The 13,315-nt window shown below is 38.4% G+C and overlaps 5 protein-coding genes across 6 annotated transcripts; 3 read left to right on the forward strand and 2 right to left on the reverse strand.

Annotated features, from left to right (window-relative positions):
• Positions 1–251: 251 nt before the first annotated feature.
• On the forward strand, positions 252–1,696 carry LOC105950467 (RNA-binding (RRM/RBD/RNP motifs) family protein). Its single transcript, XM_012973828.2, has 4 exons — positions 252–568; positions 947–1,015; positions 1,132–1,238; positions 1,439–1,696. The coding sequence occupies exons 1-4, from the start codon at positions 289–291 to the stop codon at positions 1,520–1,522; spliced, it is 540 nt and encodes a 179-aa protein (XP_012829282.2). The 5' UTR covers positions 252–288; the 3' UTR covers positions 1,523–1,696.
• On the reverse strand, positions 491–6,910 carry MEF9 (mitochondrial editing factor 9). Of its 2 annotated transcripts, none has more exons than XM_088817113.1 (4): positions 4,651–6,910; positions 4,352–4,562; positions 676–1,726; positions 491–623 (listed from the first exon to the last, which is right to left on the reverse strand). In XM_088817113.1, the coding sequence occupies exon 1, from the start codon at positions 6,636–6,638 to the stop codon at positions 4,737–4,739; it is 1,902 nt and encodes a 633-aa protein (XP_088673239.1). In that variant the 5' UTR covers positions 6,639–6,910; the 3' UTR covers positions 491–623; positions 676–1,726; positions 4,352–4,562; positions 4,651–4,736. The 2 variants fall into 2 exon arrangements, with proteins under 2 accessions (XP_088673239.1, XP_088673238.1); XM_088817112.1 differs by lacking the exons at positions 491–623; positions 676–1,726 and adding exons at positions 2,673–2,977; positions 3,994–4,215 and having other exon boundaries at positions 4,439–4,562.
• On the forward strand, positions 2,718–4,434 carry LOC148771313 (cysteine-rich receptor-like protein kinase 5). The gene is made up of 4 exons (XM_088817115.1): positions 2,718–3,010; positions 3,098–3,311; positions 3,755–3,884; positions 3,996–4,434. The coding sequence occupies exons 1-4, from the start codon at positions 2,803–2,805 to the stop codon at positions 4,221–4,223; spliced, it is 780 nt and encodes a 259-aa protein (XP_088673241.1). The 5' UTR covers positions 2,718–2,802; the 3' UTR covers positions 4,224–4,434.
• A 714-nt stretch (positions 6,911–7,624) lies between the features above and the next one.
• Positions 7,625–10,398, reverse strand: LOC105950464 (Rhodanese/Cell cycle control phosphatase superfamily protein). Its single transcript, XM_012973826.2, has 8 exons — positions 9,998–10,398; positions 9,558–9,611; positions 9,296–9,445; positions 8,849–9,014; positions 8,593–8,693; positions 8,371–8,474; positions 8,011–8,280; positions 7,625–7,933 (listed from the first exon to the last, which is right to left on the reverse strand). Exons 1-8 carry the CDS (start codon positions 10,367–10,369, stop codon positions 7,789–7,791), a joined length of 1,362 nt encoding a protein of 453 aa, XP_012829280.2. The 5' UTR covers positions 10,370–10,398; the 3' UTR covers positions 7,625–7,788.
• Positions 10,399–10,661: 263 nt separating this feature from the next.
• On the forward strand, positions 10,662–13,269 carry LOC105950465 (ALA-interacting subunit 1). The gene is made up of 8 exons (XM_012973827.2): positions 10,662–10,880; positions 10,991–11,049; positions 11,168–11,242; positions 11,348–11,458; positions 11,559–11,629; positions 11,719–12,019; positions 12,119–12,408; positions 12,951–13,269. The coding sequence occupies exons 1-8, from the start codon at positions 10,673–10,675 to the stop codon at positions 13,000–13,002; spliced, it is 1,167 nt and encodes a 388-aa protein (XP_012829281.2). The 5' UTR covers positions 10,662–10,672; the 3' UTR covers positions 13,003–13,269.
• The last annotated feature ends 46 nt before the right edge of the window (positions 13,270–13,315 follow it).

Here is a 13,315-nt window from a genome sequence, read left to right on the forward strand (position 1 = left end):
CAAAATCTTATATGTATTCCTATACATTCCAAAAAAGAATTCGAGAAAAAAAAAATCGAAAATTGGAAAAAAAAAATTTATATCTGAATTCGCGAAATTTGAAACTTTTGTTCCAACTTTTGACAAGTACTGAATGAGTAAATGAGAAGAATTAAAAAACATGAGAAGGGACTGAATTGATATTTTCTCAAACTTGAGGGGTTCCAATAGAAAAAAGGTCCTTGAAAATATTGGATAAAACATGGCTAAATCGTGTCACTTCAAATGGAGCGTAATTAGCCGGAGAAGATGGCCAACGCCACCCTCCACCACCGTACTCTTCCACCACACCGATTCATCGCGCCGCCGCCGACGACGACGTCCCATCTAACTACGTTGAAACTGATTGAAGCAAAAAGACGGTTTCACCCTCTGCTTCCCCCTTCGCTATCTACCCACAGCAATCTTCCATGTCGACTGCGAAAATGTAGCTCCGGTGTAGCATCATGTCTTTCTTCTTCTTCTTCCTCATCTTCTTCTTCTCCACCAAGGAATGGGTTCAATTCATCCATCCGGCTCTTCGTTAGTGGTCAGCTCTCTCTCTCTCTCTCTCTCTCTCTCTCTCTCTCTCTCTCTCTCTCTCTCTATATATATATATATATATATATATATATATATATATATATATATATATACTGGCTGCAATTTCATTATCCGTAAATATGTTTATTTCATGGAAACCATAAATATGAAGGCTTCAATCAATCCAACCATTATCGACGGTTAAGTGTTTGTTGTATTGTCCCAAAGAAGCAATTTTTAAGTGTTCTTCAGTTATCTTAGCATATGTATATACCACTGTCAGAATTCAGATCAATAATATGCGTGTGTGTGTGTGTGTGTGTGAGAGAGAGAGAGAGAGATACAATCTTTGTAAGCATATTGATTGTCTTGTCTTTCTTCTCAGGGCTCTCATTTCGAACCACGGAGGAGAGTTTAACAAACGCATTCAAAAACTTCGGTGACCTCACAGAAGGTCAGGAAAAAAATAATAATAATAATCTCTCGCTCTTTCCCGAATCCGCGCTTTAGCTGCTTAAGATTTTTCGTGAGTCTGAAATTAGAAAATATTGTTGTGTTGATTAATTGTAGTAAACTTAGTGATGGATAAGATAGCAAACAGGCCGAGAGGCTTTGCGTTCTTGGCATACGCTACGGAGGAGGAGTCCAAGAAAGCTATAGAAGGAATGCATGGGAAGGTCAAATTCTCGACTCTGTGTTTTAAAATTGTCGAGTTTATCCTTAAAACACACACCAAGAAGATGATGTAATAACTGTAAATCATAACTATGGCATCTTTTGTCGATTCTATCTATGCTCTGTTTGTGGTTCTGATGAATGTATTTGTGTCTTGCCTATTGTTTCTCTAACTCACTGATATACGATGTTGTGTTTGCAGTTTCTGGATGGACGAGTTATTTTTGTCGAGATTGCCAAACCTAGAGCTGAACTCCGGCAGGGATTCAGGCGGAAGCCTAGTTAGATAGAGAGCTGCATTTAATTGTCACGGGGTAAATTATAAGCCAAGAATTTTTCGTCTATTGTACTGGGTAAATTGAATGAGGAAGTAGCGTGTAGTTCGACAACACGATACATTGTTGTAACACCATCAATGAAGGCAAATATTCTTCTGCTTTTAAGCCTATTTTCGAACAAATTGGTGTAGGTATATTTGTAAACTTCACAACTAAATTTGAATCAATTCAATCAGAGTAGAAATGCGAAAGTTAATCGCGAAAAAATATATAATCATATTGTCATTCGTAAGATTAGGACCATAAGATCCAATGCAATTTTTTTAGCATGATCTAAATAAAATCTCATTATAAAAAAAAATGGAAGAAGTTGTAAAACTTTGTCCGCTTCTTTCTAGTGCAACTTGCATCAGTGCAATCGGATACTTGTCCATAAAGTATAGTCAACCCCGAAAAGGCTCGTTTCTCGCAAGTTGGACGAAAACAAACGATCGGCCAAGAACAAGCTGCCACCACGGTTCGGGCGGTGGGTCTCGTTTTGGTACAGATATAATCCATCCAAGATAAATCAGTCCTTATTATCAGGTCAACTAATTTCACTTTTCAAACTTTTAATGAACAATAATAGTTACTCTAATATTGCTGGGTTTTTTTCCCCTCATGAAATGTTATGACAATTAAGTGCAGAAATTCGAAGAGAATACCGGCGAGTATACTGGGAAACGGACAGGAACGTAACTGAGTTTGATTGGAATACAATTGTCGCTCGCACAAATAACTTCTGCTGGATTCTTGAAGCTGGAGTCGGTGGATCAGGCACCACCACTTTTTATAGAGTGCGTTTGGATGGAAGGATTTGGGGAGGGATTTGATTTGGGGAAGGGATTTGAAATGACTCCAATTTTGGAGTCATTTGAAATCCACCTCAATTGCTCAAAACATAACTAAAAAGGAGGGGTGTGGATTTGAAATCCATCCCCAAATCCCTCAATCCAAACAAGTCCAAGGGATTTGTTATTATGGATTTGAAATCTCTTCCCCAAATCCTTCCATCCAAATGCACCCATAATGTATTTGAAAATCAAATAAGTCGTATCGTAAAATGTCGAAAGTTGTAATTGTCCCTAACTGAAGTTCCTGTATCTTTATTCTTTCCGCTAACTAAAACTATTTTGTGTATGTATGTATAAATACATACATATATATACAGGTTGTGTTGCCACCCAATGAAAAAGAGGTTGCAGTCAAAAGGTTTACACAATATTCAGGACAAGGCCTCAACGGATTCATGAATGAGATTCTATTGGTCCCGAAACTCGATCATCCAAACATAATTAAACTGTTCGGTTATTGCATCCACCAGAACGAAAAATTGCTCGTTTATGAGCTCATGACACTCACAAGCAGTCTAGAATCTGAGAAGGTACCACTCTTCACAGACAGTCTAGATTCTGGGTTTGTACCTATCAGAGGCAGTTTACATCATATGATCGACGGTTAGCGCTTTCATCAAATCCATTTCCTATTTTAATTATATAAATATATGTATGTAACTGAATCAACTATATATCTTTTTTTTCCAGTGATGCGTGCCGATCAGAAGAAGTTGGCTTACCTTCGTCAATGGTCAGGACGCTTCAAAATCATAATGGGGATTGCTCAAGGAGTTGCTTATCTACATCATGACTCGGGACTGAGTGTCGTTCATGGAGATCTAAAACTAAGCAATATTTTGCTGGACTCGAATATGAACCCTAAAATTTCGGGGTTTGCGTCAGCTAGGTCATATCAGATCCTGTAAGTGTCTTTTCTAGCCTGTTCACTAGTGTTCTAAAAATCGAAAAATCGATTTTTGGTCCTTCAGGCGGTTCGAAGCTGGTCAAACTTTGGAGGCGGGTTAACGGGTAAAAAATCTGTAAAAGTCGGTTTTTCAAAATCTAGGTTTTTTTTTTAAATAAAAACAAATATCCCACTTTTCAAAGATTTCAAGAAACGCACGAACTTAATAAAACCAACGGGGCTCTATAAATGATGGGGATAGAATCATGTTTAGATATCATTTTATTTATGTTTTGAATATTTACAAATAATATCTAGAAATTTATTACAGTCTGAAAAATCGATTTATCCGCCAATTAATCCTGAGGCAGTGCCTAACTGCCGCCGACCCGCCTCGCGCTCTTTTAGAACCTCGAGTCTCTTATAACTAATTATTTTTAGTTATTTTAATTTGTGTGCAGTTCCTATTCGTCTTCCGGGTGGGAAGTGCACATGAAATCAGATGTATACAGATTCGGAGTCATAGTCCTGATGATGGTGAGTGGCAGGACAGTAAAAACTGACTCCGATATCACGTCCCTTGTTGACTATGTAAGTATGAAATATTTATATTCTAGATATAGTATTATATATATATATATATATATATATATATATATACATATGTATGATTGAGATTCAATGATTGGTTGGGACTTACAGGCGAGCAAGGTGTGGATTGAAGGGGTACCACTTAAGTTGGTCGACATATCTATTGATGGGAGATGTGTGGAATATGAAATGCAGAGATGCATTCGAGTCGGTCTCCTCTGCACCCTGCGGGACCCGGATAACAGACCACTAATGACTTCAGTGCTCAAAATTTTGCAAACAGATGTTCTATCGAGCACTAGTTCAGATGCTGAAGATGATCATGAATGGACTACTTGATGACACAACAGAAACACGGTCAATATATATATATATATATATATATATATATATATGTGTGTGTGTGTGTGTGTGTGTGTGTGTGTGTGTGTGTGGGAATAACAATAAGTCCATCTACTAGCTTGTACTGCAGGGTTTCCTAATTGAACATTCTTCATATTGTATCATACTAATTAAATCTATTGTCCGAATTGAAATAATCGTTAATTAAGTACCTTACGTGATTGATTCACAAAAGCCACTTCTTTGAATTGGTGGTATCAAGTTTCTACCTCCAGTTTCGGACCGCACCAACTGCTATCTAACCGATAAACTTCGGACCATCAGAAAAATGTACAGCTGCACGAATATGAAAATTTTCGATTAGATTTTACCATCCTCAAATAGATAGCCTCGTGATTATGGTATCATAAAAGATTTAACAAACCTCGAAGATCAATGGCTGCACTTGTTTGATCGTTCAACTCGATCAAACATCTTCCGAGACAGTTTCGAAACGAGAGCACAAACATATTACGAGCAACTGGAATCCACTCGGCTATAACCTCGTTCCTTTTTAATGTTGTTCTTCTCCATCATAACCCTAATTTCATCTGCATCGCTCCATCTCTCAGCATCAGCATACATATTGTACAGCAACACATAAGGCCCAGAGCTTTCCGGTTCCAGCCTCATCAATGCTTCGGCAGCAACTCTTGCCAGCTCAGCATTGCCGTGGACCCTACATGCCCCCAACAACGCCCCCCACACAGCCTTGTCCGGCTCAATAGGCATGCGATTAATGATATCCATGGCCTCCTCAACCTGTCCACATCTACCAACAACATCCACAAGCGAGGCAAAATGCTCCACTCTTGGTTCAATTCCAAAATCACAAATCATCGATTTAAAATACGATTTTCCTTCTTCCACTAGACCGCAGTGAGCGCAAGCACTCAAAACTGATATAAATGTGATATAAGTTGGCCTCACTTTAAAGCTTTTCATTGATTCGAAAAGTCCAAGAGCCTCCTTGGCAAACCCGTGAGATGCGTACCCACCTATCATGGCATTCCAAGAGATGACATCAATCCGAAACTTCGTTTCTTCGAAAACAGTCCTCGCCTCGGATATTGCCCCACATCTCGCGTACATTGTAATGAGGGAATTATTTAAAGGTGAGTCTGGTATGACTATCTTCGTCACCAATTGATGTATTTGCATGCCGAAATGCTGATCTGCCGATTCGGCACAAATGCTGAGAAGTGAAGACAGAGTGTGTCGATCCGGTTTCACTCCTTCGGCTTGCATTCGAACAAACAGTTCGACAGCTTCCTTAAAACCCGCGTTTTTTTCGTATCCAGCTATTATGGTATTCCACGAAACTCGGCTCTTCTGAGGCATTATCTGGAAATAGTCGAGCGCGAGTTCCATCTTTCCTGCCTGTGCAAACCCTGAGATTATCGAGTTCCAAGATAAAGCATCTGGAGTTGCCATTTCGTAGAAGAGCTTTACTGCGGCTTTCATATTCGATACATGAACATAACCACTAATCATAGTATTCCACGAAACATTATCTCGATCCTTCATCTGATCAAACAGCTCCCTCGCGGATGACATGTCACCCGCTTTTGCATAGGACATAATCATCGAATTATACGAAACCACGTTTTTTTCAAACCCCATCTGATTGAATACGCGTTGAGCGTCAGTTACCCTTCCTTTCTGACCATACCCAGCAATCAATGTATTATAAGCATAAATTAGATCCTCTTTTTTATCGCACGTTTTCATATATTCTAATACGACGTTTTCAGCCTCGTCCAAATCACCGTTCTGAATCAAACCAGAGACAAGGGCGCTGAGAGATGCCGCGTCTCGTCTCGGCATTCTTTTGAAAAAATCGGAAGCTCTCTTTGCATCACCGTTATTCAAGAACCCCGTAATCATGGCATTCCAAGTGACCACATTCTTCTCCGGCATACAGTCGAACAACCTCAAAGCATCATCCATTCTTCCATTCTTGGCGTACCCACTAATCATAGTATTCCAAGAAACAAAATCCCTTTCGTGCATTTCGTCGAACAGCAATCTACCTTCCTCTAGATGCCTCCAACCACGACACGACACGTATCCCGAAATCATCAAATTCCACGAAACCACGTCCTTCTTAGGCATTTCATCGAACAGCTTCCGTGCTCTAGCGAGCTCGCGGCGCTGGACATACCCGCTGAGCATTGAATTCCAAGTGACGGTGTTTCGGTTGGACAATTTGTCGAACAGGGCTCGTGCATCTTCAATACGGCCGCCGCGGATCATTTCGGTTATCTTTTTATTGACGAAACGGAGTTCTGGAGGGATACGAGTGGAGAATATTCGAATAGCAAGGAGTTGCCATTGTTGTGTGCGCCTGAGCTTTGGCCAATGCAGTGGCATATCTCTGAAACGGTGTAAATTAATCGAAACCTCGGAATGCCCCTAATAACACAACATCTCGGACGGGTAAATTAGAAAATACTTGGTCAAACTCATTTCGTATGGCCGCAAATTTGAACGGAAAAGTTCACTTCTGCAACCGGCATCGGGCGGAGATGGGGCGGTTGCGAGAGAGGAGCCGGCGGTTGAAAAGGCAACACACCGGAGAGTAGGAGAAGGTGGGCTTATAGAGTTTTGAGCAAGCCCAATTATTTCCTCTTTTTTCTTTCTTTTTTTTTTTTTTTTTTGCCCAAGTATTTGAAATTTTATTTTTTTATCAAGTTTTAAAATTTTATCTTATGCCAAATATTTTATTAATTATTTAAAAATAATTTATGGCAAATTATTGCTACCCCTGGAGCTCCAGTAAGGTCAAATTACGAAAAAAAAACCTCTCTTTATTTACGTAATTACAGTCACACATCAACTATGTATTTCATTACACATTCACCCTTACGTTGTCAAATTTACACAGGCGTGTTCATCCAGTTGGTAAACCGACCAAAACGAACCAAACGAAAACTCGGTACATGCCGATTACTGAACCGGTATGAAATAGTAGTATTTAAACTAAAATTAATTAAAAAAATTGAAAAAACAAAATATTTTTAATAAAATTTCGATAATTCAGTTATTTACCGAACTGTACAATAAAAGGTATGAAAATTTGGCGTACCGAAATTTCAGTACAATTTTATCCAATAAACACCTCTAAATTTACCAACTGGAAGAGTTTTTTCATAAAATAATACATAGTTGAGGAGGTTGGGCGGTTGGCTGTAAATTGCAAACAATATGAATTTTTTTGTAATTTGACCTTATATCAGGGGTGGCTATAATTTGCCGTATATTTATTTATTATTGTATCATCCCAAATATATTTATTTTTTTATGCTTTATGTTGTTAATTTTTTTCTTCTTTTTATTATGGATAGGAAAAATCACAGTTTGGTGAAAGTTAAAATTCCTTCTAGTACCTATGCTCATCATTTTCAGTACAACAGAGTTCCACACATTGCAGAGCAATTAGCTCAGTGTCTTGTAAATCTCCAGCAATCATGAACTTTGCTTCTCGAGAGGTCGTTGAATAGAGAGTAAAACGGGACGGTATTTAGCCCTCGACCAGCTCAAGGTCTCGATAAGTATGCCACTTTTTGTATCTTTGGTGCCCTCTTAACACAGGCCTTATCCGATCTGCCGACGTGCAATTCGTGCAGCAGCATCCTCTCATACCCTCCACGCATTTCAAACAGCATCTGCAATATATATAAGTTTCGGTTAGTATTTCTCGGACCATGAATTCATTTCACGCACTTCGATCGAAAAAACTTACAGGAAGAGAAGGTTGCAGTCGAGGTTTGCGCAGTTCCGGTGCCTAAGCTCGGATACGTGGGACCCACATACGTGGCATTTAGCAAAAGAATGTGACGTTTTTTGCTTCCCGATTGTATCGGCATCGGTTTCTGGTTTGTAGGTAGAAGGCGGTAGAGAGAGACGGCCATCAAAAACGAAGAGATTTCCGACCCATCCAGTGGAACCTTCTTTCTCTAGATAATGAGAAACGCCTCCTTTTAGCGTGTACAGATTCTTGAAACCCTGTTGTCTGCCGTATGATTAAGGCAAGCTTCTTAGGCCTCGTTTGGTAATGCTTAAATAAAAATAAAAATAAATAAAACCCGTTAATCAGACTGACCTAAGAATAGTGGAGTATACGTCACGGCGGATTCCACCAGTACAGTACATCAGTACGTCCGTTTTCTCTCTATCGACATTAGCTAAAGGATCTGAAGCTACAACCTGGACATAGTGCAATGTTTAATACGTATATCTCCGACGTAAATTATAATTGATCATCGGCATAATCTAAGACAGTGATGTTTATATATAGTATGTTGGAAGATGATGTAAGTATTGCCTCTGTCTGAGATTCGGAAGATAGGCCAAAAGAAGTGCTCCTGAAGCAATCGACATCCGGGCGTTGAGCCCCTTGGAAGTGGCCCACGTCCCATTCATAACCTAATTACGTATAAACGGCTTGATTACTAGCTAGCTCGAAACATAAAAATCCAGTCTTTTACTTCCGAATCGGACAGCACATTTGGAAAGTAATACGATCGAAACTTGTGAATAAATCGAAGTTGATATAAAAGCAGAAAAATATCTAATTGTACCATTTCTCACGTCGAGTAAAATGCAGTTGGTGGTGGAATTTACTGTATCTAAAGAATTGTCGATATTGTTTACTCTTTCTAGTTTGCTCTTCCATTCAGATGGTGTAAGAGGTGTGGCTCGCATTGATTGGTCGAGCAAAGGGAGATGTGAAATACCCTCTCCCAACTGTATACGAAAAAAAAAAAAAAAAGGACCACGAAACGGTTATTAAACAACATGCTTTCATTTGAAAAGTTTATATAAACACATGGTGAATGTAATACCCAAACCCGAAAACCCAAAACCCCGAAACCCGAAAACCCGAAACCTGAAAACCCGACAAACTCTTAAACAACATTCTTTCAATTGAAAGGTTTATATAAACACACGGAGAATGTAATAGAAAGGGAAAAATTTAGAAGGAATATATAATAGTGATAAAGGGGACTCGTAAATATGTAGCTTGCCTGTACAAGTGATGGCTTGTACCGAAGCTTAAGTTTCGGAAAAGCGTGGCCATTCGTAGCTGGAGAAATCTGAATCAAAATGTCGGAAAACCGGTGATCTTCCTTAACCCATTCGACATACGCGAGGGCATCTTTAGACGGCCCACTGTACTGCAAGAAATACGCTGAGAATGGATTACTCGTCGAGCAGTAAAATTCACAGTAACTAAACGACGGTGGAAATTATCATAATTGTTGACAAAGAATAGAAGCTAAGACGCACCTGCGCGTTAATCCCTTGCTCGTTCAAGTATATACGACCGTGTATATCACGACCCTAAATCGAGAATCGAAAGGCATATTTAGTTACTAAACGACGATGGAAATGCTGAAATTTTGAATCTTTCTTCATAATTCCAAGAAAATTTACGAAAGTATAGATAAAACGCAGAAGAACCATGCCGATACAATGCACTTCAATTCTAATTTTTTTTCGGTTTCTTTGCAATAAGGTGATGTAATCTTACTTAAATTTTCTAACAAACTCAAAATGGGCATTTGTACAAGTAACAAAAATGACATTATAAAATGGGAATCTGTCTGAAATAAAACCATAAGCCACCAAGATTGCACCAAGAAACCTTAAAACACACACACACACACACACACACACACACACACACACACACACACACACACGCACACACACACACACAGATTTACCTGCATGAAGGACAGGTGTCTTAAAACCTCCTCTTCAGGGTTTTGTACGAAAACAAATCGGTAAAAATTAACAACAATGAACTCGGCATCCTCGTATTCTTTAGGAGCACCGGCGACCACATCGATCCAGCCGCCGTTGGAGGATGAAAATGCTGAAAAATTGAATCTTTCTTGATAATCCCAAGAGAATCTACGGCCCCCGCCGCCATGAATTCTGTGTCTGTGTAAATGCAGAGAAGTAAAGATTTGGTGGGTGGGGTGTTCTTGAATGAGAGCAGTGACGTGTTTGGCGGAATTGGGTGTCGAAGATAGTAAAGGGCTCAAGGTGATAAGAGCCATTCTTGAAAATCTTGATTGATGCCCGACACCCATTGTGGTGAACAAATTGAATTTTGGGGTGGAGATTGTAGCAGAAATGCAAATTCGTGGGTGAAATAGTAATTTCCTCTTTCTGTAGTGGTTACTTTGTAAAATGCAAAATGTGGAACTTTTTAGGATAAATTACGAAAACCCCCCTGATCTTAAGCTAAATAACGAAAACACCCCACCTATCCGTAATTACCAAAAAACCCCTGAGGTTTGGTCTTACACCAACCCCTTACAGTGTGACTTTTCACGGATTTTTTTTATTCCCGGAAATAGACTCTGATAAAAACCCGATCGACAGTTAATCAGATGGGGATTTTGATTATTACGAATAGGTCGGGGTATTTTCGTTATTTAGCCTATGTTCATGGTGGTTTTCGTAATTTACCCAACTTTTTAATTTATACAATTATTATTATTTTTATTTCTGTTTTTCCTACCATAATTTTCTTCTTTCCCACAATGGGTTCTGAAGATGGATCCTATCGATCATCCAAGAATTCCAAGAAACCCAAATGTACGTTTCTTGAATATTTCGACCCAATTGTGATTCAATCTTTCTCCATTTTCATGTACATTCGAAGATCTTCCCTCGTTAATTTCATGTTTTTTTTTTGTTTCTTCAAGATTCTAGGTTTACCCAGCAAGAACTCCCAGCATGCAAGCCAATTCTAACACCCGGTCTGGTATGTGTTCGATGAAATGCGCCTGTGAAAAAATTGATCCTTCGTTATTATGTTTCTTGAAATTTTCAACATCATTAATTTTATTGATGGTTTCTTTTTTTCCTCAATCTCTTTTCAGGTTATAGGAATCCTCATCTCTCTTGCTATAATCTTCATTCCAATTGGTCTACTCTCCTTTTCTGCATCACAAAATGTAAACATAATCATATTTTCGACATACTTTGTTTAACTTATTATTTATTAAGTGCGTCAACTTTTTTTTTTCTCCGTTCTTTGCTCGACATATACGATTATTTAGGTTGTCGAAGTTGTTGACCGCTACGACGAGGATTGCATTCCTGCCACGTCATCAAAGCTTGGATTCATCCAAGACGCCCAAACAAACAAAACCTGCATCAGAACTTTGATTGTAATTAACTAGTCTCGATTCCTACTTATAACGTACGATGTATTGTTTCCTTAATGTCGATTTTGATGAATTTTTATGGTATCTGTGTTTTTCGACATAGGTTCCAAAGAAGATGAAGCACCCGATTTTCGTGTACTATCAGCTAGACAATTTCTACCAAAACCATCGTCGGTAATTAGTACTAGGATCCATTTTAATCTTCCAAAAGTTGTTCTTTTTCTCGAAAAATAAATAAATTTTTAATTTTTTTTTTGGTGCAGATATGTAAAAAGTAGAAGTGATCATCAGCTATGGAGCCCGAAAAACGAGTACATGACAAAGCTCTGCGAACCAGAGGCGGTCGACAGCAACAACGAGCCCATAGTTCCATGCGGCCTCGTTGCTTGGAGTTTATTCAACGATACCTACAAATTTTCAAGAAACGACAACTCCTTAACCGTAAACAAAAAGAACATTGCCTGGACAAGCGATCGAACCAAGAAATTCGGAGCCAACGTCTACCCGAAAAACTTCCAAAGCCACGGCTTGATCGGCGGCGCAAAACTGAACGAAACCATACCCGTTAGTAACCAACACTATTACTCATAATTCTCTCGTATACTAATCATTTTCCCGCCAATTAATTTTTATTTTATTTTTTTTGTTTGGGAATATTAATAGTTGAGCGAGCAAGAGGATCTTATTGTGTGGATGAGGACAGCGGCACTGCCCAGTTTCAGAAAATTATACGGGAAAATCGAGACGGACCTCGAAGCGAACGATAAGATTACGGTTGTGATCGAAAACAATTACAACACTTATGCATTTGATGGGAGGAAGAAATTGGTGATGTCTACTGTGACATGGATTGGCGGGAAAAATGATTTCTTGGGGAGGATGTATTTGACAGTTGGTGGAGCTAGCTTGTTCTTTGCTCTTGCTTTCTCTCTCCTCTATATACTTAAACCAAGGTAATTAATAATTACATTAGTGTTCTAATAAGACAGTTATATTTAATTTGTTTGGTAAATTACAGCCACTCTGAGGTAAGGTTAAAATTATGGAAAAAAAAAAATCCCTCATGTTTGGATAATTACTACCACATCCCTCAACTATGAATTTTCTTGCATGTTCATCCTTGCGGTGTCAAATTTAGTGGAATCTTCTAGATTATGTGAAATATTTTCCAGTTTGTATTTGTTTTCCCCCTTTCGAGCTCCATTTTTTTTAAACAAGATGATCATAAGATGTGTTACGTGGCTTGTAAATGTCAGATTGTGGTCCATCAGAAATTATATTTTTGCACAAAATGAATACAAACTAGAGAACATTCAACGGAATCTAGAAGATTATGTTGAGTTTAACACCATAAGAATGGTTGAGGAGTTGGTTGTAATTATCCAAACAGAAGAGGGTTTTCGTAATTTGACCTTACCTTAGGGATTGGCAATAATTTACCTTAATTTGTTTTGTTTTCTTGGAGATGAAAGAATGTTGTGTTGTCTTGATGCAGGCCTTTGGGGGATCCAACCTACTTGTCCTGGAACAGAAAGCCTACACTATAAATCAATTTTTTTTTTTTGTTATTTATTATTATTAATTTTAAATGTGGCTATAGAAGTAGAGTTTATGTAGCATTTTTCATGATCATATTGTAATAATTGTTGATTTATTTATTATTGATAATATAGCATTCATTCAATTATGAATTGTCATTGTGTACAATTGTATGAATGTGATCATAGGACACATTTCATTATAAAGCAACTATTTTTCTCCCTCTCCCTTATTAAAGGGACAAATATGAAATATATGATTTTAATTTGAACTCCCATGTCACATTTACAGTAAAATTAGGATAAATTAATAATTTTGCTT

The sequence above is a fragment of the Erythranthe guttata genome, chromosome 4 (genome assembly GCF_056151865.1).
Source record: "Erythranthe guttata isolate IM_541 chromosome 4, IM_541, whole genome shotgun sequence".
Taxonomy (NCBI): domain Eukaryota; kingdom Viridiplantae; phylum Streptophyta; class Magnoliopsida; order Lamiales; family Phrymaceae; genus Erythranthe; species Erythranthe guttata.

Bases quoted from the DNA above. Each gene is read 5' to 3' on its own strand.
- LOC105950467 (XM_012973828.2), top strand. From the start codon at position 289: ATGGCCAACGCCACCCTCCACCACCGTACTCTTCCACCACACCGATTC. The intron at 1,016-1,131 runs GTCAGGAAAAAA...GATTAATTGTAG, and splicing joins CTTCGGTGACCTCACAGAAG to TAAACTTAGTGATGGATAAG. The intron at 1,239-1,438 runs GTCAAATTCTCG...TTGTGTTTGCAG, and splicing joins TAGAAGGAATGCATGGGAAG to TTTCTGGATGGACGAGTTAT.
- LOC105950464 (XM_012973826.2), bottom strand. From the start codon at position 10,369: ATGGGTGTCGGGCATCAATCAAGATTTTCAAGAATGGCTCTTATCACC. The intron at 8,694-8,848 runs GTACAATTAGAT...ATACGTAATTAG, and splicing joins TTTACTCGACGTGAGAAATG to GTTATGAATGGGACGTGGGC. The intron at 8,281-8,370 runs GTCAGTCTGATT...ATCATACGGCAG, and splicing joins GTATACTCCACTATTCTTAG to ACAACAGGGTTTCAAGAATC.
- LOC105950465 (XM_012973827.2), top strand. From the start codon at position 10,673: ATGGGGATTTTGATTATTACGAATAGGTCGGGGTATTTTCGTTATTTA. The intron at 10,881-10,990 runs GTACGTTTCTTG...TGTTTCTTCAAG, and splicing joins GAATTCCAAGAAACCCAAAT to ATTCTAGGTTTACCCAGCAA. The intron at 11,630-11,718 runs GTAATTAGTACT...TTTTTGGTGCAG, and splicing joins TTCTACCAAAACCATCGTCG to ATATGTAAAAAGTAGAAGTG.
- MEF9 (XM_088817113.1), bottom strand. From the start codon at position 6,638: ATGCCACTGCATTGGCCAAAGCTCAGGCGCACACAACAATGGCAACTC.
- LOC148771313 (XM_088817115.1), top strand. From the start codon at position 2,803: ATGAATGAGATTCTATTGGTCCCGAAACTCGATCATCCAAACATAATT. The intron at 3,312-3,754 runs GTAAGTGTCTTT...ATTTGTGTGCAG, and splicing joins GCTAGGTCATATCAGATCCT to TTCCTATTCGTCTTCCGGGT. The intron at 3,885-3,995 runs GTAAGTATGAAA...TGGGACTTACAG, and splicing joins TCACGTCCCTTGTTGACTAT to GCGAGCAAGGTGTGGATTGA.